Source organism: Buteo buteo, chromosome 6, assembly GCF_964188355.1.
Source record: "Buteo buteo chromosome 6, bButBut1.hap1.1, whole genome shotgun sequence".
Classification (NCBI taxonomy): domain Eukaryota; kingdom Metazoa; phylum Chordata; class Aves; order Accipitriformes; family Accipitridae; genus Buteo; species Buteo buteo.
Window position 1 is genome coordinate 43,208,891 of NC_134176.1, and position 25,784 is coordinate 43,234,674.

The 25,784-nt window shown below is 40.5% G+C and overlaps 1 protein-coding gene and 1 long non-coding RNA gene across 2 annotated transcripts; one reads left to right on the forward strand and one right to left on the reverse strand.

Annotated features, from left to right (window-relative positions):
- The first annotated feature begins 52 nt into the window (after positions 1–52).
- Positions 53–25,784, forward strand: LOC142032273 (uncharacterized). The gene is made up of 3 exons (XR_012650795.1): positions 53–135; positions 2,859–2,928; positions 25,745–25,784. It is a non-coding gene; the product is annotated as an uncharacterized LOC142032273 (long non-coding RNA).
- LOC142032351 (astacin-like metalloendopeptidase) lies at positions 4,857–23,870 on the reverse strand. The gene is made up of 12 exons (XM_075030991.1): positions 23,777–23,870; positions 19,401–19,546; positions 18,386–18,410; positions 17,332–17,469; positions 15,774–15,891; positions 15,047–15,225; positions 11,296–11,377; positions 10,027–10,154; positions 8,260–8,375; positions 7,601–7,826; positions 6,526–6,644; positions 4,857–5,957 (listed from the first exon to the last, which is right to left on the reverse strand). Exons 1-12 carry the CDS (start codon positions 23,868–23,870, stop codon positions 5,727–5,729), a joined length of 1,602 nt encoding a protein of 533 aa, XP_074887092.1. The 3' UTR covers positions 4,857–5,726.

Below are 25,784 nucleotides of genomic sequence, written 5' to 3' on the forward strand. Positions count from 1 at the left end.
CGCCGTCCCTCCCTGCCGGTAGCGCTCGCGGCCCGGGGAGACTCCATTTCCCGGCAGGCAGCGCGGCGGGGAGCCCGCCGGCGGGGCTGAGGCGACGGCCGGCTGCTGGAGGATGGCGGTGGATTAGTTGGCCCCGTACGTCCTGCGGTGGTGGGTCGGGGACGAGGGGGGGCTCGGCAGCACCTCTCCCCTGCGCCCCTCCTCACCCGGAGGGCACACGGGGCGGCCGGCCCGACACCACGGGGCGGCTTCGGCCTCCCCGCCCGTCAGGGTCCTCCTTGTCCCGGCCTAGTTCTCTTTCTGGGATGTTCCCACAGTAACGAAAGTCGCTGTCACTTTTGGATTGGGAGGGGGAGGACCGGCAGGCTGTGTGCTTCATTGGTTTCTTTGAAGCTTTTACTTCAACAGTTGCTTGCAACACTTTCTCTGCCTTGTACGCCTGCATGCCGTACTCCTGGTACAGCAGACCTAGTTAGTAGGGTGTTGCATTTTTGCACATCAGCTGTCTTTGGGTGTTAATAAGACAAAAAAACCTGTATTCCCTAATGCTGACAGGGTTGCGCTCAAGTTACTCTGTTTTTTTTGTCTTAAACCTGTGGTGAGATCCTGGTTCAGAAGAGCAAGAAATCTGCCAAACTGCAAAACTCCAGTTATCCCCAGCCAATACTTCTGCCAGTGTTTGTTTGCACGTCTTCAGGAGTGAATGTCCTACAGTGTTTATAAAAAAGAGTTACCAAGTGTAGTTCTAGGTACCATTGGTTCCCGTGAGTCATCTTGTTAATCGTGTGGGTTTGCAATCAGATTTTGCGTTCTTTCCAGTTCAATAGGTAAATCCATGCTGTAAACACCTACACAATTAAAGTAGGAAACTGATCTATTAAAGGAAGTAAGAGTCATTAATATCTGAACAAAGCTAAATTTAAAGGGAAAAAAACGGGGTTTTCCCTCTCAAGCTTTCAGGGTTTTTTAATGCTAAAGAACATTAGAAAGACAACTATAAAACTTAGAAGCTAAACTTTGCAGCTGTCCTGCAATTGTATTAGAGACTACCTGGAAATTACACGTACTGTAGCCATAAAGCAGGGAATTGAGATGTCCTGGTTTCAGCTGGAGTAAAGTTAGTTTTCTTCCTAGTATCTGGTACAGTGCTGTGCTTTGGATTTAGGATGAGAATAATGTTGATAACACACAGATGTTTTAGTTGTTGCTAAACAGTGTTTATAACAAAGTCAAGGACTTTTCAGCTTCTCATACTGCCCTGCCAGCGGAGGCTGGGAGTGCACAAGAAGCTGGGAGGGGACACAGCCAGGACAGCTGGCCCCAACTGACCAAAGGGGTATTCCATACCATATGATGTCATGCCCAGTATATAAACTGGGGGAATTGGCTGGGGGGCACCGTGGCTTGGGGGTTGGCTGAGCATCAGTCAGCAGGTGGTGAGCAACTGTATTGTCCATCACTTGTTTTGTATTTTCTGTTATTATTATTATTATATTCCCTTTTCTGTCCTATTAAACTGTCTTTATCTCAACCCATGAGTTTTACTTTTTTTCGGATTCTCTCCCCTGTCCCACTGGGAGTGAGGGAAGTGAGCAAGTGGCTGCGCTGCGCTTAGTTACTGGCTGGGGTTAAACCACCGCATGAGACAAATATAAAACAGAATTTGCTCAAATAAAAGACTTAATTTGATGTTGTCTTTGCTATTGAGCTGGTCAATGGGAAAAGCAGAAGAGGAAATTTCAATCTGAATGTTATAGTGCAGCCTCCTGATTGACAGGTGTAATTTGGAGTTTAATACGGAATTTGGAGTCTTTATACAAGCAGTGACCCAAAGAACCTTCCTACCCAGAGAGCACCAACAGAGGTGCACGGGAGGGAGCCGGACAGTGAAAGAAATTGAACTTGCCTGTTTAGAAGCGCCTCGGCTGAATTTGCCAGATGGAACGGAGCGTCGTGACCAGAGCAGGAGAAGACCTTTCTCCCGTGTCTGGAGAAGAGGACCGAGGGACGTTCAGGTTCTGCTGCTGTCCACCAGAGGGGGCCCGGCCCCCGCAGTTCTTCCAGCTCCTGCGCCAGAAGGCCATTTAGCAGCTGAACAGCAGCAGCTTTTCTTTATTTCTTCTCTTGCCTGCAGATGTTCCCCCGTGATAAAGGGAACTCCGATTATTAAAATCCTGTGATGACTTAGCCCATAAGTTTTTCAATTTCTGTTTGAAGTGTAGGAGAGATTAAATGGTATTTGGTTCATATGTCTTCTTGCCAAACTCAGTTGTTGCACAGCAAGTTGTACGTTTTCTGTCCTACATGGTTATAGCTGCAAATGCTGTGTTCTCTAACTTGCTGCGAAACTGTGCCCCAGTGTATTAGGCTTGGCCTTGATAATCTTGAGCCTTGATTACTATAATGGAACGCATCTAGAAGTAAGACTTTTGGTCTGAAAAAGTTCAAATTAATTAAAAATGTGGCTGTCTGCCTAAGTCTCCCAGGCTGTAATGTTTCTCTTTGCAGTTCAGTGTACTAAAAAGGGCAGATCATCACCACAGAGAAATTGAAAACTGAGTTTCAGTACTCTCTTGCTATTTCAGTAGGCTCATTTTCTTATTTTAGATGAGGAACCAACTGTACTATCAGCATGCCAAAAGCTGCCCTTGTTTTCTGTCAGGCATTGGGGTTCAAGTCATGCAAGCAAGAGTCATCTCAACCACAGTTATTTACTTATGTAAGGGAAATGTGTTTTAAATTAAACACAACCCCCTGCCATGATTAGTACATTTTTGTGTGTGTTTCTGTAGTGCCTTATTCCAGGCTGTTTTTCTCCTACAGCAGTAATTAACAGATCTCTGTTCTGGTTCTTACAGATTACAAAAGCATACCACTCGAAGGCCCTGGTTTGCCTCCCAGATAGGAACCTGGACAGTCCCAAAGCAGGTAAGATTGGAATATGTGGACACAAACACTCTTGTCTCTTCCACACCCACAGGCCTGCAGAAGTGGGTGTCTCTTAGCACACATCTGGTTTTGTACACAATAAAGTAATACCTGTTTGTGTCATGAGGTATGTACATATATGGGTATACATATATATATATATTCATCACTGCTAGATTCCTCTGGTTTTTAAGGTTAAATCCTTACATGTTGAGTTTCAAAGGTGGGTTAAGTGAATACTGAACTTTCATTAGAACCTCTCAAAATCCTTCTATGTTGGTATTTGAATCCTCAACTTTTGGCTATACTGTCCATTGTGTCTACTGGCTGGTCACTCTTAATTCATATATCTCAGAATATGAATGTTAACAGCAAGCTTATAAATCGTTTTTATGTATGGGCAATGCCTGTTGTGGGAGGATTATCGTCTGTTAGATGCAAGTCCCCTTACACTGTGCAGTTGGGTACACCTAAGCTATTAGCAGGGTTTGTGAATTCTACAGCTTCTCCATTTAAGATTCACAATTAACTGTGGATGAAAATGAGCAGTAGTCATTATAAGAAGGATGCCGTTCACCAGGATGTTTTGTAACTTGCTTTTTCCTGTTTGGTGGGCCACAGATTTATAGATGAGTAATGTATAACTAAAGTGAGACTGCTGGTAGGAAACCAGAGATTTTAGCAATAATTAGAGGAATGCTGAAGGTTTTGATATCTGCAGAGGGTCAGGAGGTGGTTTGGAGCATGTGTGGAAGCTCCAGCTAACGCACATATTCCTTAAGGAAAGTGGTTAACAAGGACCCCTAACAGAACTCATGAAAAGCAGAACCTTTAGATGTCAGACTGAAAAGCCTTTCCTACGAAAGAGAGAACTTTTTCATCACATTGTATTTCAGCCTGTCTGTACATTCAGGAATGCATTTCTACATCATTACTGTTGAATTCATGTTTTCAAAACAAATGAGATTGGAGTCTTTAGCCAGGCTGCGTGCCCTTAGGGCTTACAACTTGCCTGCAGGAAGGGCTTGCTTACAAATAAAGCACCCCGATCAAGTCACTTTGCCACGTCTCAGACTCCTACTTAAAACCATATTTCTAGGGACAAGTTGCAAGACAAATATTCCTATATGCAGTACATTGCTGTTTCAGTATGTTGTTCATGCTCCTTTACCAAATATGGGTGAACATCTAAAACATTGGACCTATATAGAGCCCCACATCAGGCCATGGGAAGGGAATCTAAAGTAATACTCAAGTTACAAAGCTGTTCAGCACTGTATATTAAAAATAGAGACCCATTCAACTTTGTATACAATAACAGTTGTCACGGGTTTATTACTTTTGCACCTCCATGAAAATCCTCAGACTCGGGGAGAAGAATTAGCTTTTGCACAGTCTGAAGTTGAGGTTAAAAATAGAAATAGAGTTTAATTTTCTCTCATGCTGCTGAAATTGTTACATCCTTCAAAAAGGTGCCAATCTAAATAGTGAGCCAAATTAAATGAAGGAATACTTTTTATAGCCAGAAGACAGGAACTTGTAAGAACTACAAATATTTGCTGTCTGCTGCTCATGCACTTTCCCACCATGATGTAAGCAAGCTCTAGACCCTGATGTCCACAACTTATCAATTATCATTCTTCTGAGGGTGAAAATTAACCAGTGCTTAGAAAGGAAAACATTACAGATCCTTAAAAAACCCCTAAAAGTCAGGATAATTCAAAATTTTCTTGTCTGCTTTCCTAGCACCAGGAAAGCAAATTGGCATTTTCTACGTGCTCTTCTTAGCAAAGGCATAATTGCAGCAAGAACTTCTATTATTTATTACATTTTGGCATCTTCCAGTTTGGCACTGACATTTCGTTCTGAATACATCAAGTCAATGCAAAGCGTTAGCTGTCTACAGTGGTGATTTCTTTCTCCTCTTCAGATGTCTCCTCAGAAGTGGAAGATTTCTCTCTACAGACAAGGTACTTCACACCTAATATGTTCTCCAAAGTTACTGGCTCCATTTACTGTCAGTGGACTTTGCATTATGTTTTCAGGCCTCATTTAAAAAAAAAATATTCTGGTAATACCTCATGGACAATTTCAATACCTGACTCAGGCCACAGCAAAGTGGCAACAATAGGTGTTTCACTCTGTTCCCTCTCCATCATTGCTTGTCCTGCCACTCTTAATCGTTTCTTTAGTTAAATCTATTCTGTGACCTGGTTCATCTCACAGAGGAGTAGTGCAATTCTTTGAGTTGAGATGCTGTACAAACATCCTAGTTTGCACCTTCAGTGTAAAGTGGTGATTTCCAGGCTAAGCTAAGGTGCCTATATGAACTGTATAAGCGAGCTTGGCTTCAAAGCATAAACAAACATGTGTCTGAAGGTTTTTCTGCATGCATACTGTTAGCGTTGGGTAACATTTGTCAGAATACAGGTTAAAGTTAATACACAGCCATATTCTGAAATTATTATGGGCACAGTTTCTAATGCTAGAAGGTCTTGAAAATCTGCTTACATAGTTTCAGTTCTGCTATTGTATTTCATCATGCAACACCAGCAATGGGAATACTATAACAAAAAGCTTACAGACGGAAGCATTCTATGGGCAGGAACACTTTTGTCCCTAATTCACCACGCAGATTACACCACTGTAGATGTAAGACTAAGAGATCAAGCTTCAAGTTTGTTGAAGGTATCAGGGAGCTATATTTTTTTCTGAAATTGGTGGCGTCTGGACTTTTACCTGTGGCTAGCTGGTCTCTTACTTTCATTCTGTGTTTTCCAACTCCTGTCTATATAGTACTACCTGCCAAATGTATAACTCATCACAAATCCGGGCAACTCCCAAACTATATCACTGTGAAATTCAACCAGCACAAAGTTCCCAGTGGAAGTAAAGTCTGCAACCTTCTCTGTCCCACAGTAAGGGCCAACTGCAGGTGATGTAGGTCGGCTTCCATCATGTATGAGCAAGTAGTCATAGATGCATCTGTCACTATCTTCCAGCTCAAAGGATAACATTTTGAGAGATATCTGGAGAAAATACAACCAAAGCACTTTGCTTCCAGGTTATATACTTTTCTCTTACACTTTGTATGTAGCAAGCACAAAAATTCCTTATGTGCAGGCGTCATTTTTTATTCTGTGTTTGCACCAGCTCCTGATCCCATATTGTAATGCAAATTAGTAGCAAATTATTTGCTTAGTTCATCAGCATTTGGATTGGAAGGAGAAGCAAGGAACAAGATCGATCTTGTACATTTTAAATCATTTTCTCTAGAGAGATATAAAAACACACCTGTGCAATGTTTCAGTTTTCTAGTGGGAACTCTTACCTAGGGATTATTCTGAACAAAGCCTACTGGTGCAAGCTAAATTCATAAGAATTCACATGCATGTGTAAAGGTTTTCCCTTGCTGAACACCTCAGATACCAAGATCCAGCACAAGTTCTTAAATTGGATTTTTGTGTTCAAGTTTTTACTCTGAAAACGCCTGCTCAAAAAGTGACATTACAGCTGTTATTCCCCAAGGCAAAAAAAGATTCCATTAGAGATCATTAGATCTGATGAAACCCACAGATGAATTAATCTGTGCCTTACCTTGTATCCTACTGGAGAACTGATGACCCAGAAGCATGCCTGCTTTTTGGGGTACTTATTGGGGTAGTTTGGAGAGGTGATGACTCCATTTGAGCCTGTGAAAGTATCTCCACAATTCACTGAGGAGCAAATGAGAAAAACAGAGAAAGGCATATTAACAAGAATATTTTGGCAGTAGAAGTGAGCTTGCTTATTGTATTCTCTTTTCAAGCCAAGAAAAAATGTGCTACCATGAAAATCTACTGCTGAAATACTTTATTTCTTTGCTTAGTATTTGTATCAGCAGCTGTACTGAAGGAACCAAAAACATGGCTGCTAAATAACCTTTGGAGGACAGGAAACAGCTGCATCTAAAGCTCTATGTCTTTACAATTGAAAGTTACCATATTAGCATAGCATTCTAATGGTACTAACTTACTGCATTTTCAGAAAATAATTAGCTCAAGTATTCAAGATTGCATTATCAAGCTAGATCTAATGCTATCTAGAAATGACTCCATCAAGACTAATGCAAAAAGAGTAAAGACTTCTTCAATTTATGCTTTAAAAAAGTTTGCATTTTGAGTTGAAATAAGGCAATAACAAGTTATTTGGGCTTCTGCCTTCTAACTGAAAGCATGTTGCAACACAATAGAATTTTATCCAGCAGTCCATAATGCATTTTTCTGTTCATAAAACAGACACCCCTCAAGTGACTACAGTAAACACAGTGTTTCATATAACATAACAAAAGCCTCTAACTCAGAAAGTGCAAGTTACCCAAGGTTAGTACCTCTCACATTGCACAAAATGCCACAAAATCTTGAATAGCATAATGCCCAGATGTGAAGAGGCTCTCAGAAGAACGTGAGTGGGTTCTCAGGATTACTAACATGAGACCCATGCAACATTCCAGTTTCCGTTTCCTGCTAACCTTCAGCCCCATCATTGCCTAGCCTTCTGCATTAGCAATTGCTATGGAAGTGTAAAGAATAACAGAAAAAAACTACTCTGGAGTACATGTTCAAAATTTTCAGTTCTTCCATACAAATACTATTAATGCTGTTCTCCAAGCTCTGCAAAGGAGTGTTCGTACCCCTGTGGTAGGAGGCTCTGAATCCTGTGGCTGTAATGCTCTCGTCACTTGTAAACTCTACCAGCATTGTTGATCCAGATGCCACTAAGGAGGGCAGTGGTCCCTTCCCACAGTATTTGTCCAGCAAGACAGGGGAATTCTTGCTGTTTCCATTGTAAATTTTTATATAGTCAGAAGAACAGTCTGAGGAGTGCTGGAGATCAAAAGCCTCAAACTGCAGGAAAATCTCAAGAAACAAGAAAACAGGTGTTGGATTTAATGCTATACACAGGGAAAGATTGAAACCATCTAATTTTTATGAAGTGAGCTAGGACTTCATATTCATTTTACTATCCGTGTATCACTGAAATTTTACTTATAAAAAGAGCATAGAATTTCACCTAGCTACCCTGTTACTGAGCCCAGTGATTGATGTTTGACTATTGCTTGTCTTTGAAAAGCCATCCAATCTTAACAGGATAAAAATCAAGTTAAATAATGCATCTGATAGCCTTAATAAGTCTTATGAAAATTGTTGAGACTATCTTTTCATTCACTGCATAACAAAATAAATGTCTTGGTCCACGAAAATGACTCCCAGAGGGTAGTCATAATAATGAAATAATGCTGTGTAGCCTTGACACTGTGGTTCAAACCTTTTTTCTCCTAATAAAAATTACCTTACTTCGACGGATGCGGATCAACCACAGGCAGTTGCTATTGTTCGGGTATGGGGATGGGTAATTGACAGAGGAGAACGAGCCTTTGGATTTAGGCAACACATTGCTACAGCAATCTGAAGGGAAGAACCAAACAGTATTGAAGAGAATGAAAACTGCACAAAAATCTTCCAGAATTGCCTGACAAATCTCTCCAACTATTTGCATCAGTCAAGCTTGTAAAAGAGAAATGAATTATTATTCATTCAAAACCTGTGAGTGGAATAAAGCTAGTTAAGGTACTTACCTGCTTCAGCTACTGATGTTTTTTTTAAAGGCAGTAGGGCTTCACTCACATATTTTAGTTTACTAAAAAAGGCCTGGATCTTTCATGAACTTTCTTAACCTCAATCACAGGAGTAGTTTCAATGACATCAGTGTATCAATTCCCATCAGCAAATGTGTGTGTATTCGTAAGTGTATGCAAAAATCAAGCTTGAAAACTAGATTCCATCAAAGCAAAGAGGGGTAGTCACTGAGAGAAAACAGTAACAGAGAGCACTGAAGTCAAGCTACAGACCTAGTGACTGGTATACAAAGTCTGATCTCATCTATCTTTCGTTGTTCCGCATGTAGCCTTCATTTATTGCAGCATGTGTAACTCCCCAAATTACAAAATATGAATATATGACATCTGAACATATGGATTTATGATATTTTTCTCTTGCTCCCTACTTTTCCTGAGATGACTGGACTTTTTGTCCTTTTTTTTAGCCCTGAAGTTTTTATCCTTTTTTTTAAATTTAGCCCTTTTCTTCCAAAACTTACAGATCTAATTATAAAATTATATGTAATAATGGTATTGAAGTGTGACTCATTCCCAGCCCCACTAATCAAGAATAAATATCATTAAATACTTGTTATTGCTATCTTTGAGACTATGAGAGACACTTAAATTGTAAACCTGTCTTATCTGAAGTTAAGAATTTGGGAGGAACCACTCTCAGCAATGATTTCTGTACCTAACTATCCAACTGAAGGAATGCTGATTCCCACTAATTACTGGTGTTTATTTAACTAAGTTCTGTTTATTTAACTAAGTTCTAACACAATTCAGAGCAGAATTTGGTACACTAATATTTAGGCCATGTTAATGTTTCTGCTCTTTTGGTGGAAACTAATTGAATAACATCTCAGAAAAGTCAAATACCATATAAATCAATTAGCCTGTATCTAGGAGTCGAGGCAAAATGCGTGCATTGCAGGAACATGTTTGGTGTTTTACCTGTGTTTTGTGCATCTCAACTGATTCCCTGCAAAGAGCTGTACTGATCAGCATAAATGGCACCCATACTTACTGCGCTGCAGTCATTTTCTAATTGAAAGAAATCACAAACCTGCTGGCACTACTGATGCACATGACTAAGCTATAATCATGGCTCAGGACAGTTTAGGTGCTTTGCAACCTTCAGAGCTTTCCTGAAATGAGAAGTTGACAGAGGTAGCAACTATGATTTCTCTGATGGGTTTTGCTTATGTCAAAGAGCAAGGACTAGGTGAGGTTAACTCAGAATGACAGTGAATTATTGAAAGTAAATTGTCCTTTCCAAGAAGGCAGCAGCTTGGAACAGGAGCAGGTCTGTTTCCACACACATACCGGCCCTCTTGTAGGGCTAGGGAGAGATGTATTGAAAGGACTGTGGGCTGAGTTCCTTTGGGGCATGTCTGACAGTGCCTACAGAGATCAGCTATATGAGGATTCACATGCCTTCGATCTACAGCACTTACTGCACTTGTAGAGCTTGTTGATTTTTGCTACATCCAAGTTACTCAGCCCTTCTCTCTGCCCAATGGGTACAGAAGGGTCAGGAACTGGTACAATAGTTGGTTTCCCTGGAGTGCTGGAGAAATCATATCTGTAGAAATAAAGAAATCGCATTTCTAGATCACTTCTCTTAAACAGTGAAGTTCGCTAACTGCATAATCAATATTCATGTACCACATGCACAGAATTTCAATGGAAAAGGGCAAGAAGCTTCTCAGAGACCAGTTAGTCTTCCCTGAAGAGGGCCATTTTGTGTGCAGCAGCTGAAAGCAAGAAACAAGAAAAAGCTGCACCATCCTGAGTGAGGAGAGCTTTTGCCAATGTCCTGGCAAAATGAACTGAATCCCACCTTCATGGTTCCAGAGGCAGAGGAGCAGGAATAGTTCTGTCTTATCTACTAATTGTTTATTTGCTTGTAGGGTTCGGCGTTCGGAAGATCTCGCGATGGCACGGAAAGTTAGAGGGTCAGTCGCAGCCTTGTGATGTACCTGTAACCCCACCTCCCCTTGTTAGTATAAAAGGAATTAACTGCGCAATAAAAGGTGGAAGTTGGTGCTCGCACTGTGTGTGTTATCTGTCTCTTTCCCTGGTCCGGGCCGACCAGTGATCTAAGCGTGGCACCTTGATATGTAGCGAACGCTACATTTGCTATCTGCCATTTCCTGCCTCCTGCTAGACAAGTTTTATTTCACATCTTTGTTCAGAAGTTGTTACTTGCTAGTGGAAATAAAGGAGAAGGTACATGATACAAGCTTGTACATTACGGACTAAAATGCAGCCTTAGACAGTGTTCCCAGATGAATATGAGGCAGCACATGACATCTTAATGATATAAAAAAATTCCGTCTTTCTTCTCTCTGTACCTAAATATTGTTGTCTGTGATCAGCTGTTACTACATTAATGAAATCATTTAGACATCAGAACTGTTTTAGATCAGTGACTCAGTAGATTTAGACTTTGGACCATAGCCATGTCAAAGGCCTTTAGCAAGAGGCAGGAGTACAGTGAAAGAAAACGTTGTCCTAATTTTTTCTTCTATCCATATCAACTCTGTTTTCCAGGAATCCTGCTGATAAAGGAAGTATGCTTACCCTTAATTATGTCCATTCACTCAATTTTAAGTGAACAGCAAAAGTCATTCCCTGCACAGAGAAATTCCTTCTTCCTAGATCTGAGCAGAAGATCTGAAAGTTGTTTGCTCTTTTGAAAGACATTTCAGAAAACAACTTACGCGCCATAGTGCATCACTGAAGAGTAGTCATAGGGAAGGCCCAGATTTTTGGAATTCACTTTTCCAAAGTTCCCTTGTTCCCCTGTAAGGTAGGAAAGCAACATTTCAGAACAATTATTGCTGCTCTAATAGTACACTGCCTGCTGTCATAATCCTAAGAGTAATTTAGGATACAAATAACTGGTTCTCTTGAGATCTTGGATCTATCAAAACTACCAGAACCTTTTGAAGCCCATGGGAACCCATTTTCACTCAGTCTAGTAGGTTTCAGAATATAAAGTGAATCTCTTCAAGCAAAGGTATTCATCTGTCCATCTTCATTAGAGTGTCTCCAAATATATTTCAATGTATTATCTTGAACATTATAAGCATCCAACCTATGTCCCTAAAGCTGCATCATATCTTGAGAGGGAAATCTGGCTGACAACCTAAATCAAAAATTCAGAGGTATGTTTGGGTGACCACCAACTTGTCTTGCTGAGTCCTTCCACCAAAGGGTTATAAGACCACAAAAGAAAGGGATACAGTTTGCCTGTTACTTGCCCCAAAGGACATGTTATCAGCCATGTTCTGGCTTTGTCTCTGGTCAAACCCATCAGCAGTGACTACAGTGAAGTGGTATGACTCGCATGAAGCACGGGACTCAGTAAGATCAGCTAGAAACATTCTGTTTGAATATAGCTGCTGATCATCTCATCACTTTTAATCTCTTTAGCCTTAAAAAGCCCATATGAGGTAAGAAAGCATTACACTGATACAGGACTGGGGCCCAGAGACACAAACTGGAATTCATGTCACCTAGCTTTATTTCTCTAAGTTAGACACTGAAGCTATTCATCAAGGCTCCCAGGATAGTCGGAGGAGAGGGAGAGAAAGAGAGACACAGTTGGAGGGAGTTTCATCTGAAGGCACCTATTTCTCTCCATTGGCTGGACAGCATGAATACAAATTGCAGCCTGTGTCTCTTGTCCATGGTAAGACAGGCAAGCAAGCAATTTCAGAGCAGGGAGCTGAATGCAGTCAGCCTGGCCTTGAGGCTAATGCCCTAACCACTGAGCACTCCTTTCCAGTTCAACATCTGTACCTTCATTATTGTAACTAGTGATTTGTAAACCACAAACCATCTGGACAAGAGTTCAGGGCTGGACGCTTGTCAGAAAAATCTCTGGAGTCTGCACAACTTGGCTTGCAATCAGACCCAGTCTCTTCCAGTAATGTCCTTCAGCACTGGTCCCAATGAGGGCTAGGAAGTGCAAAGAGAAGCTTCAAAATCCTGAATTATAGGAAGTTTGGGGGTAAACATGACTTCGGAGCTTTTCATGGCTCAAAAACTCTGTTAATGCTCAAACTGGTTCTCAACAGCATTAGCTTTCCTGACTCTGTTAGGTTTTTATCTCAGTTCCTCTTATCTGCTATACTGACTTCAGAAGGAATTATCAGCAAGTGCACAGCTTCTCTTGAGGTGATGAATAGAGAACACAGTTCAAATGCAGGGAAACATTTAAGCATATGGCTACTGTTTGGCACATAAGTGCTTTGCTGAATTGGTTTGCTAAAAAAGTAACAGCAGCCTGGCTGGACAGAGGTGCTGCCAGCAAACTAGTGTCTGCCTCATCACATGCCAGAGCGATTTGGCTGTCTAGACCTGCACACGTGTGGGGACTTAACCCATCTTTTCCACTCTGAAAAAACCACTACCTCTGCCAGAATCTAAGTGTAATGACTCAGAAGAGCTGAAAAGGAAGCTTTGGCTGAAGACTGAATACATTTTTTTCCCCTGAAAGTTTGGGAAAAACAAGCTGAGTTTCAAGTAGCTAAGTGGACAGCAACCGATCAGGCTGCATTTTGTCAAAACAAAGAAGTAGGATGGCTTCCAAGGTGAATTGCTGGGTAAAAACAAACCCCAGCAAACATCCACAGTCCTGCAGTCCTGGCAAGAGAAAAACCTCTTGTGTGGGAGAGCTGGGAAGCTGCAAAAGGTCTTGAGGTCTAGTTCTGCATCACTGAGGTCAGTGGGAGCTCTGCCATCAGCACTGTTAACAGCAGCATGTTTTTACAGGAGATGTACACTAACAGTCCTCATGAACATAGCTGTGTTTCTTCATTTCCTTTTCCCTGCATATCTTTGCATTTTTTCCCTACAGTGCTTGTGCTGCACACACTCTGCATTCTAACTCCCTTGTGATGCCAATCTTCTCAGCCTCCATGCCTGGTGAATGCTGTTAAAACACTGAAGATATAAGCCATCTCCTTTTGCATAGTCTTGTCTTCTTCACCTCTTCCCCCTCTTTTATCCTTTCATGATACTCTGTCTGAATCAGAGCTTGGTTACATCTGTGTCCTTTAGAAATGATGACATCTGAACCTGTGGACTTCTTCCTGCAAAACTAGTGTAAGATTTTATGTGTGTCTAGTATCTTTGGTATAACTTCGTGTTTTCAACTCCTCTTTCCTAACACATCCTTTGATAGCATTTCAAACGTGGCACACCCTTGCTGTACAATGGCAAGCAATTCATAGCAAAATGACACTTTAACACTAGAGCTGAAACCTCAATAAAGAACAGCACAAATGGAATTTACTTAGGATATCACAGGAATAGCTGAAAAAAGTTTGGAGAACAGCATGTTAGGAATTTGCAATAAAAACAATCAAGTTCCATCTGGAGAAAAAGATAGATATATCTTCAACTGTGCATGACAATGAAGAACTGAATATCTTATTTGTTGAAGAGACTTATTAGCATTTGGTATTCAATTGTCCAGCCTCATCTACTATTATTTTCTATAATGAACTAAGTACACTATTATCTTTTTACAATTGTTGTGGGTTGTCCAGCTCTCTCATAGCTGTCAGACAAGTGATTCCTTGCATCCTTTCTTCCCCTACTTTCCTTATATCTACAACTTTCTGTCTTTCCCTGGGACATCCTACCATTCTCTCTACCCTCCCCTTCTCAGAGCCTGGAGCTCTGTATATGCTCCCGTATTCCCAGCACACAGATCAAGGGCACATGCCCAAACTATTCATCCTGCATTCCTTTCCCTAAATAACATTCACCTGTTTTCTCCCTACAGATTTACCAGTCCTGATAGCTCCCCACTGCTTCATCTTTTCATGGCAGTTTATATTATTCTCTCCTCAAGGAGGAAATAATTGCAGTCCTTCCTCTCACATCATGCCAGGTCCCAGAATTTTGCACATGCTAGTGATTGCATGTGCTTCCATTCTGTCCACATTCAGTCCCTTGTTCATCTACATTTTAGGCTATGTGCATTTCACTGCCAGTGCCAAGATGCCTACCTGCTGCCTTCCCTATTTCCATGGCTTTCCTGAAGACAGAGTTGCTGTGTGATTCCCCACCATGATCTCTGAATATTATGTTTCACCCCAACTCAGCTAAAAGTCCCATAGTCTTGCCTTCTGGCCAAGTCTTTGCAACAACATTTTGCATTCCTGATGATCTTAGTATTTTGGATACAAGGTGAGTCTGGGCTCAAGATGGCAATCAAGATAAGAACATAGAGCTACTTTTAGGCTGCATCTGCCTTGGAGGACCACACTAACGTAGTTGTAGCCACAGAAATTCCCCTAGTACAAATACTGAACAAGAAATTCCATCACAGTGAATGTGCTGCTGCTGCAATTCAGTCAGCATTAATCATGATTCTTATTTGCATTGCTGTTCACAGGAGAAACATTCTCCTTTATCTGAAAGTATATGTTTTCTCTTATGATTTAGTGGACATACCTGCCACAATGTGTTCCCACATAATCTTGACAAACCTGTCCCGATCACTCCGTGCCTGTTCGTGGATGAAACCCAGTGCATGGTTCATTTCGTGCTGAATTGCTCCTTTATCCATGCAACCATTTTTCACCAGGCCTACTGCTTGACGTCCTCCAATTTTTCCAAAGTAAGACCAGCAACTAAGAATAGGCAATCAATAACCAAAACAATCACATTCAGCAAATACAAAGAAATAGATACACTGATTATGCCACCAAGGGCCTCCAGATGTGCAGTCACAGAAAAGGACATGCAAATAGTCACTGGTGTGAGATATCTAGGCTTCCGAAAGCTGCCAAACTACACAGGGGGAGAAATAAAGCCTTTGTGATGAGTATGGCAAATTTTAAAACAGTAAAATGGCTATATCAAACTAAGATGAAGCAGTTTAAGTAGTTAAGCAAAGAACCTGAAACAATTCTACTTCTTTAAATTTTTACAACAATTAAGGAAAATATTTCATTTTTAATTACACCCCATTATCTTTAAGTCCACACACACATTTATTCCTAGAGCCTATTAACTGATGTAACTACTAGTATATCTAAAGAAAAATGAAATATTGTACCTGCTCCCTGAATCTTGAATGCTAGGATTAAAAAGGGCAATTACTTAAACCCACATTAAAACAGAAAAGAAGCTGAAAGACCTTTTGAGTGTTTCCACTCCCAGGAGACAGGGAGCTTACCTCTGCCCATGTTCAACATACACGTAGTCTGTTTCTGTAGTGCGATTTACAAACTGCACACAGGTCAACGTGGAGATCTCTTGCAGAGCATCAGCAATCCAAGACCTCTCTGTCATTGCTAGAAAGAGGAGGAGGCCAGGAGAAATCTTCCTTGGTTAGTCAAAAACCCAGTGCATTGATGGGGTGCATTCCTTTAAAACTTCACAGCACTTGTTAGCTTTTTATCATACTAGTATAATAAAAAAAGGGCACAGAGCCTTCAGATGTTCAAGTTGATTGGACTTTTAAGGGGAGATGTAAGAATTATGGTTGGCCCTTATGCATATTCTATAGGAGACAGCTGATGGAAGGCAAAAGACTGGCATTGTTTCTTCCATTAGACAGAACAGAAAAAATGAAATGGTTTCAGATGCAAATAGTTGGATTAAAGTATCCCAGATGAGCCATCTGACTGTAGCTAAGCACCAAAACCCTATTTTGTTTATCAGAGATAACAAATGTCTGCTACGCACCCCTTGGAATCACTTAAGACAGCCAGCGTTCAGAGGCTCTGAAGATCACAGTGTTTCTATTCAGGTACCAAATAAAGATAAGAGTGTTTATCTGCTTTTGAACATTTTGGCCTCATTTGGCTTCCTCAGTTATGAATTATCTACAACTGATTTGTATCTCCATTTCCTCGTCTTTAAAGTCTGGAGAGAGAGAGGTAGATTGAATAACCTTCACCTAACCACAAGAGTATATGCTGCAGTTCTAGAAGTACATGGGCAGAGGAACAGCCTAGGTAACACAGAGACTGGGCTTTCCTCAGCTCAAATGATAACACAGATTCTCTTTCCCCAAGAATGGGAATCAGGCACAGGCTGTATTTCACTTCCATGCCATTTTCTCTCAAGGTAAGATCTTTTAAGAAGGGTCTGTATGGAAGCCTTAGTCCAAAGAAGCCTCAGCAGAGGAGAGATGGAAGACCTGCACAGCCCATATGAAGTCTTCTGGAAGAAAATTTTCTAGATTAAGGCATCAGTCCTGCAGCCTTTTGCACAGGACAGAGCTATTGACTGACTAGAGGGAAATAAGGGAAAAAATATCTCCAAGGATTTTTCCTCCATTTTTGCCTCTACAGGATTTCTAGAGTAGGAATATTTCTGAGACATTTGAAAGAAAATTACAGTGTTCAAAAAAGTGCTCCTAGTGGTAATTTTGACAAAAATAAATTCATAATGTGAACAAATTATTTTTCTTCTTCTGTACTTGTTAAATATCAAAGTGCATTGTATCTAGCAGGAATGAGCTAATATTTGTAATTAAAATTAATTATCTGGTATTTATATAGCAACTACTGCCCAAGTAACCACATATTTTAGTGTCTGTAATGGAAATGTTTGGAGTCTTAGCCAAACTACCATAGGACTAACAGATTAGCAAAAGAGACATGTCAATAAATTCTCATTTGGACAAAGATTGCTTTTGGTGCATGCCACAGAAACATAAAATAACAGAGACTATAGGGACTGGAAGATCAATACTAACTTTACAGCATCCATTTGCATACACTCACAGAAATCAGAAGAGATGTTAATTGGAACCTTGACTAGTCCATCTTGTGACTTGGGCCATAAACAACTCTCACAATTAATTGCACTGCGTCGTCCTCTTCTCAAGAGTATGTCTCCTTCATACACAACTATTTCACTACCTGGCAGATGAAGAAAATAAAGAACATACAAGGCACTGAGAAGGCAAATAGATGTGCAAAAGGGAGATGAGAGGTATACACCTAAGCAAGCTTTTGTACCTTTGGAAATTTCTTTCACTGAAGTTCATTTCCCAATAAGGTGAAAAGGGTTAGTAAATTAAGACTGGGTGAATCTAACATTCACAATATGATAAGACTGGTCAGGTCTGCCTTGCTTCCTGGATAGAAAAGATTAATATTAATATAGATGTCATAGTGCAGCTGTAATCAAAGTCATGACTAAATATATTTTAGCTTAAGAAGCTTTGGGAGCCTTCAGAGTGGAAGGCTAAGTATTGTAAGTCATTGTTCTCTTCATTAGAGCTTGTGGAATTAAAGAAAAAATCATAACTGACCTCTGTAAAAATGGGATGAATCATACAAAAGAAATTACTATTTTTATCATGCATATTGAATGCATGCAAGCTATTAATTTCCAGGTTAATTTGACAGAAGACATTGTGACATGCTTGTCAGTTCTGACTCCAAAATACTTGGAATACATTTCTCACAGACAAGAGCTATTGGTTATTATGCCAAAAACGTACAATAGTCTTGGGTGCAGCAGCAGGGAAGTGTCTTATATCACATAGGAAAGAAATCAAAGTGAAAAGTATTCTGATTTGCTGAGGCTACATATGGAAAAGAACATTCCTTGTAGCAATTGCTCAATAAGTCTTCTTAATTTCTTTATCACAGCAGCATAAATAGTCACACTAAATGAGACTTTAAAACATATCTGAATTTTGTGAATTGTTTTCCACTGATGCTGGAAAACATTTTCATAGAGAAAAATATACCAAATAATGAGAATGAGCTATAGAGAAGTCCCACCAAAACCTACAGTTATTTATATAATAATTACAATCAAACTCACCTAAGTCATTGTTTCTTGTAGCTATCTGGGAAAAAAAAAAAGCGCGTATCTGTTAATACATGCTTATCTCCATAGCAGAAAACTTCTATCATGTAGAATCACAGCAGTGAAAGTTTGTAACTAATTTTAAGATCCTCAGAGCAACTCAGCAGCAGCAATGTAAATTCTTAACATCTGAGAGCAGGGACGCACCTGGACAGGTTTACTTAGTGCAAAGCTATAGAGAAATACTAAATGAGTTGGCAGAAGAAAGTACTTCATCTTCAAGTTTCCGAGATGATCTTCTCTGCTCTGCAGCTTAGTTCTCAAAGCTGTGGTTAGTTTACTTGGGGCAAGTTTTATGGGAAAGCTGCTGCTGTTTTTAACAAGTGTAACAAAATTAGATAACAAGAAGTATTCTCACAAAACAAACAAGCTGCAGGACCTCTCAAGAGAATTTCCAGGCTCTCGTTTCTTATTTATCTTCAGAAAACAGAGGAAGTGGAGCAATAGGAAAGAAAATCCAGCAACCTTACAGTGACTCATCTTTAATTCTATGAAGAACCCACGAGCTGCTGCAGGTCCCCTTGCTGCTGACCAAGGGACAGGATATCTGGTAGCAGTCTGTTTACAGCAAAACTCAATGTCAGGGAACTCTTTGATCCATCCACACTGACTACCTGTCCTAGAAACAACTTAGCTTGCTGCCAGGAGCCACCCTGCTCTGCAGAGCCCATCTGTCAGCCTGCCCCCTCTGTGCAGAGCTCTCAGCCAGGCACTGCTGGCCAGGAGCACTGGAAATCCGTTGGAGCCACAGACAAATCCGATTGTTGGTTGAAATTGTTTTTTCCAATACCGTATCTTGCAATATAATCATCACTGGCAGCGATCATGTGTCTTTCTGGAGTCTACAAGTAAATAAAACCACCAGCTCCCAGAATTTTGGCTTCCCACCTTCTGGGAAGCCCTCCTTCCTTTGATGTCCAGGAATAGAAACAAGCCTAGAAAGGCAGGCTGAATCCTAGAAAACCCACACTGTAAGAGTAAGCTGCTGGGAATATTCATGTTGAAGCCGCACGAACACCACTGTAGGCAGGCAGGTGGTGTTTTCTCCTCCCAGCTTGAGCCCCTGCACAAATACCTGGGTGCTATAGAAAATCCTAAGGATTTTCTGCATCAGATCTTTAAGAAACAAGCAAGAAAACCTTTGGAATTGTCTGCAAAGGCAAAATTCAGAGGAATCTATGTGGTTCACAGCATATCAAGATGGCAGAGGGTACCTTTCCAGGTAGATGTATGGGCTGGTCCTTTGTTTTTAAGGAGTACTTTGCTACAAAAATTTTAGCTGATATTATGTAAAGCTTTGCTACTAATATTTTCATTTTACCCTACTAATAGTTTGTTCCTAAACTTTCTAAAATATTCCACATTTCTGTAACTTCCACAATTCATCTACAGTTACAATTTCCATGTAGATTATACTGCAATAACAAGCTGCAGACATAAAGGACCACTTTTGCTTTGGCTGATAGGAGGATGAAGTTCAGAAGTCCTCATTAATTCGTTACACCGATAACCAGAGGTCCTCCCGCACAGTTCTGAGCAACCTGTGTGTCTATTTAAGATCGAGTTCAAAAGAGAGACAGAGGGAGTCACAGGAGCACATTTCTGCTGCTACACATCACAAAATGACAGGGGAGAGAGAAGTTATTAGACAATAAAAGCAAGAGAACAAGACCAGATCACTGTGCAGAGCCTGAAGTTGGGTCACTCCAGGCGTGCAGCAAGGAGGGACACAAGGGACCTTTAAAGTTCTGCAATGCAGATTTGCATATTCATTCCAGGGAAGGCTGTAATACCTTACTGGCTCCAGTTGCAGACCACAGACCAGAGCAACCCTTGACTCAGGAGATCTATCCCATGATTTAATTCATTTTCCTGACTGCCAGAAAGAATTGGGTATTTTTCAAGGCTAATTAATAGACCAAAGCCTCATATCACCTGATTACACATTATCAGAAGTTGTCTCGTAGAGCAAATTTCCTTTTTGATGCTGCTTGTCTCATTGTTTGCTTTGATATTCTAGCACAATAATGTTCAGGTCTCAGTCTCATTATCTATCCAAATAATTTGATTACACAGCTGTAACTTGCATTCTTTCCCCTGTATGCTTTTTCTTGCACCGTCATTTGACATTTCTCATTCTTAGCCACACTGTCCTTGATCTGCCAGATGTTTTATCACTGCTGTTTGTTTGTAATTCCAATATGATCTTTATCACATTCTTAGTGATGCTTACTTAGTTTCACCTTCATTCCATGGCAGAGAACGAGCACTTCTTTCACTATGTAATCCAAGTCTCTCTTGGCATAATACTAAATGACAAAGGTAGAAAAACCAGACACCTGTTGGTGTCTAAGTATAGGTTTTTTCCTAGCTCTGTATCAGTAATAGATATCACCAGAAGCAACAGGAATAGTAAGTCCAATAATCCTTTCATAACGAGAAAGTACAGAGGCCACTCTCCCTAGCTAAAGCATTAGAGTGTATGAACCTAAAGGGAAACAAAATTCAGGAGAGCGAAAGGCCATGTGATTGTCTAAGGATCCAGTGGAATATCACTCTAATACTCAGTTTCTCAGCTATTTGCACAAAAGGTTATACAGACAATTGCTAGTGAACAAGAAGTTGGCTTAACTCAGCTGCGTGTTCACCTTAAGAAGCTTATTACTTTTCAAGAGGATTCACAGTTATCTCTACATGTTTAAACAGGCCAATTGTTCTTACTACATTAAGAGTCCTAATTTTTAAAGTCACAATAATAGAAAGTATTGCACTTACTACGTGACAGTTCTTTTTAAACCTGCTTTGTTTGACGCTGCATTTGGACAGAAATCAGATTCTGCTGAGGAGCATTTTAAAATAACTTTGTAGCCATTAAATGAAACTATTATACTACACTGTAACAGGCTGAAAAGAGTTAAATAATAAAAACATGCACAAAACTTCCTTGGTGTTTAAAATTATGTTATTTAACAGTTATCTGTTTACAGATAGTGTGTCCTTCAGGATGCTAGGATTAGTGAAAGCATGCAATTCATGCCTCATTATTTACTGATTGGGAGAAGAAAATGAGCTTTCCTGCTTTCCAGTTGCCAGTCAGTTAATCAGTTTAGAATAATTAAATCATTGACCTTGATCAAGTGCAAAAAAAGTTTTGGCTCTTGCAGAAAAGGTCAAAATCACAAAAATAACATCTTGTAAATCTGGTCCCTCGTGCCCAGTCCTTACTTTGTCCCAGTTACCAGGCAGCAAAAGCAAATGTTTCATAGAAAAGGTTACTATCGAGCATAGTAGATTCTTGATACATATACACTTGAATGCTGGTTTTAATATATTTAGTTGATTTTAGTGTAGGTTACAGTATCTTATGCCATAGCATATATTGACATATTTCCACATTTTAGGTACATTTTTATTTAAATGAAAGATTCATTCTTTAATTGAAAAAAATCTCCAGTGTAAATACTGAGATATGCTGAAATTAGTTTGAAATCAATGCATGTTTGGACTTTGTTCCTCCTAAACCACTCCTGCAGCAGTATGATCTCTGCTATTTTACCACCATTTATCTTTTGCCTTTCCAGTGTCAGAATGGTACCATAATGTTAGAAAGGAGAGGCACAAGTCCAAAGACTCTGCACTGGAGATAACTACAGGTGTCAGTGAGCCTCAACCTGAGATGATGGCTAGAAATAAGAATCAGCTGAAACTTTTACAGCTAATTTGGTTTTATCTGGTTTGCAGTAGCTGTAAGCTGAAGAGAACTTTACTATAGTTTTTGAACTTGATGCAAGGGGAAAGTCAGGTTCCTGGAGACAAGCTACAAAGGTTGGTTTCAGTATTTGAGTATCTAAGTACCCAAGGGCTGAGCCAGAGGGGACTGTGAGTATTTAAGTACCCAAGGGCTGAGCCAGAGGGGACTGTGAGTATTTAAGTACCCAAGGGCTGAGCCAGAGCGGACTGTGAGTATTTAAGTACCCAAGGGCTGAGACAGAGGGGACTGGCTGGTCTACAGCTTCTCTGGTTCTGATAAAACCTGATCCAAAACCAGTGTCCAACTGCAAACATGACCCTAATGCTTTGCTTTATTTACAAGTTGTTCAGGCACATAACAGAAGTCCTGATCTAATGCTGCCATTCTCTAGTGGTTTGCCATTTATGCATGCTTCCAGAAAGTCAGGAACTCCCATCACCACTCACAGCCTGTTCACTCTTTTGATCCCTGTCACAGACCAGTAACTGCTTCCTGCAGAAAATGCTTGCAAGCATGAAGAGTCTGTCCCACAATCCATGCTGAGAAGCAATGCATCAGTTTTAGCCCAAACCATCTCAAAACTGTGTTTTAGCATCTGCAGCTTGTTACTTCATTATTCACCTTCTCCAGATACTTATAAATTATACATACAGATGCCACAATAGATTTCTGAGGTGCTCTGAGGGCCCATTAGGAAAATGAGCCATTTACCTGCACCATTTTTCCCTAAAGGATTTTTAAATCTTAAGATTTATTTTATCAATGAATCCTCCTAAAAGCTTTTGAACAGCTCATACTGCAGAACCCAAATGCTCTTCTGGCTCTGCCCTAGCTCCACTTTAAGCTCACAACATAGGTCACTGCCCCTTTCCCTTGAAAGGGAACAAAGGCAAACAGGCCAGAGGGAAGCAGCAAGGAAAGGGGTGCTCCATAAGGGGGGGTCCTTAGGAGCTGTGACTACAGCAGTCCTACGGTACCTCAGCACAGCCCGTTGACAAGGTGTTGAATCACACCCAGAGCCCATCCAGAAGCTGAAGGCAGAGACAAGACTAAAGACAAGGATACAACCTAGGTCCAAGGTCAGGCAAGGAGACCAAGACCAGACTGAAGATGCATCCTCCCACAACACAGCCCAAGCAGGAGGCAAAGGCTAAGGCCAGAGCTTAAATGGAGCCCCTGGGCCGGTGGGCAGAGGCCATTGGTAAAGGCCCCAGGTGAGGCCAGTCAGGAGCCATTAAGGTCTGTTGGCACCCTCCACCCTTAAAAGCTACAACATGTTGCAACAGCCTTCTTCATTTCCCCTACCCTAGCGTGGACTATCTAGTGAATGCAACTGCAGCTTAGATAACTGTAGCTACTGGGTCATCACAGGCTTCTTCAGAGACCTCTAGGAGATTGTATTTCAGGCTCTGTGAAAGCTATGTTGACTCAGCCCCAACATATATTCATCCCTGAGTCTACTACTTCCATTTTTATTACATATTTCTTCCAACCCTGGGCATGGAAGAAACACAATCACTCATCCTGGATCCTTTTTAAAGTTTGATTGCACTTTCCGGTAGCTCTGGCGCTGTGGTGATTTAAGCGGCACTTACCGAGCTCGCTCAGCAGCTGAGCAGTTTCATACGTGAGCTGCCTCTGAGCTCCTGGGTGAGTGTCATCAGCTCCTAGCGAGTTGTTAATGTTCATTGCACTGATTTGTGCTAAAACTCCTTCTTCTGAGCAATGGTATTTTCTCTGAGGTGTTCTTCCTGAAACTGAGATTTCCTCAGATCAATAACTGTAAGGAATGATCTGATCAGGAACATCCCTGTCCTGCTCCATAGCACATGTCAACCTAAAGGATGCACAGCTTTTCTGCAGTAATCTCATCTTCCTCTATTATATCTTGCTTATCTACTAATTCCATCAACTTTGCTAGATTTCCAGTTAAAAAAATAATATTATCTTTTTACCCATGTTATATGTTGCCACTTGTCAGAATTTACAGTGCTTTTTATTTTCACCATTCAGATATGACTTCTACTCTTTATCTCTGCTGCTCCCATGTCTAAGCATGATTGTTATCTTTTTACAATGTCTAGTATATATTTTATTTCAAACTCAGATAATGGTATTTTCTTGCCATTTCCAAGTTTTCATCCTTTTAGTTGCTCCTTTTATCTAACTTCTTTGCTTTTAGGGAGTTACACTTTTTTAAGTGTCATGTTACAACCATGCATTTTTTAGGTCTTTCTGTGCAACCAGAACTTGGAATTTATACAAACATGGAAACATGCATACATGTACATATGCATTTCTACAGTAGCTTTCATGGAAAGAAACCTGAAACCTTGCTAAGAAACAAAACTGGTTCCGTACATGAGAGACTAGTTTCAGATGAAATTTCTTAATAGCTAAGCATCAGGCCATTGGGGAAGAACAAACATTTCTTTCATAAATCTGTCAGGATGAAGCTTCAGAAATAGACTAGGTTCAATTTCTCTGCCTGTTTGTAGGGACAGTGCATGTCTTGGGAATATACACTGCTAGGCTAAAAAAATTACATGAAAAATGTACAAGCAGGTAACAATGTTCAGTACTTTCTTAGCATGTCTCATTCAAAGTATTTTGAAAATACATTGAAATACCATACTGAAAAATGGGATGTTTAGCTGCATTTCATGAATAAAGAAATTCAGATGCTGACTCATGAAAAAGCATATCCAGGATCTTTCAGTAGCAGAATGAGAACTAGAAGGCAGGAGTCCCATGTCGTCCCTCCCTGTGGGGATTGCTACACTTTCCTGACAAGTAATGTTTGGCAAAGGAACAGAGCTTCCAGTCTTCAAGTGTTCTCTTGCAAGCACTTATAAAGCAGTTGGGTGCTTTTACCTCTGTTCTAGACAAGAAATTAAGGTCAGGTTTTCAAAGCTAATTGCTAAAGAGAAGCACCTTCAGCCACATTGAGGATTTGAAAGAAGCGTGCTAGTTCTCAGAAGTGCTTAAAACCTGCGGCTTTCACAGAGTTCAGAGATCTAGCTTTAAAAAGGTTGTGTTGAGGGAGTTGCTTAGCTTAGTGCAGGGGAAACTTTGTTAGAGTCAGTGTTTCTGTGGTTGATCTCTTTATACTTACTGATGAAGTACTTGGCCTTGAATCCTAAGGACTGCAGGTAGTAGTTGCTGTGGTGCTGGATAGCATGTAGTTAACAGCAGGGACTGAGTCTTTTGCATAGGATTTCCCCATATGATGGGAGAGGGCTGTGCTACTGTTGTAACTGACTAAATAATTGTCATTTTAGTACTGAAAATTCTGAGTGAGAATACAGTATGTGCAGTGATGTCTGTCAGCATAAAACAAGCACTGTGGGTGCTTGATGTTATAAGTGTGCATGAGTAAAAGACTACAAGGACCCTTCAAGGCCACTTAGTCCAGCTTCTGCTGGCCCAGGTATTAATGTCATAGGTTACCTTTTTTTAACTCAAAATTCACCTCCTTTTCCCCATCACACATGTGCTCTTCTTAGAATACTGTTCGGAAAAGTAGATTTTGTGAATCATATAGGTGCTGATGGTTTATTCAGGGTTCATGGGAGAAGCTGGAGTCCAGGAAAACATCATTAA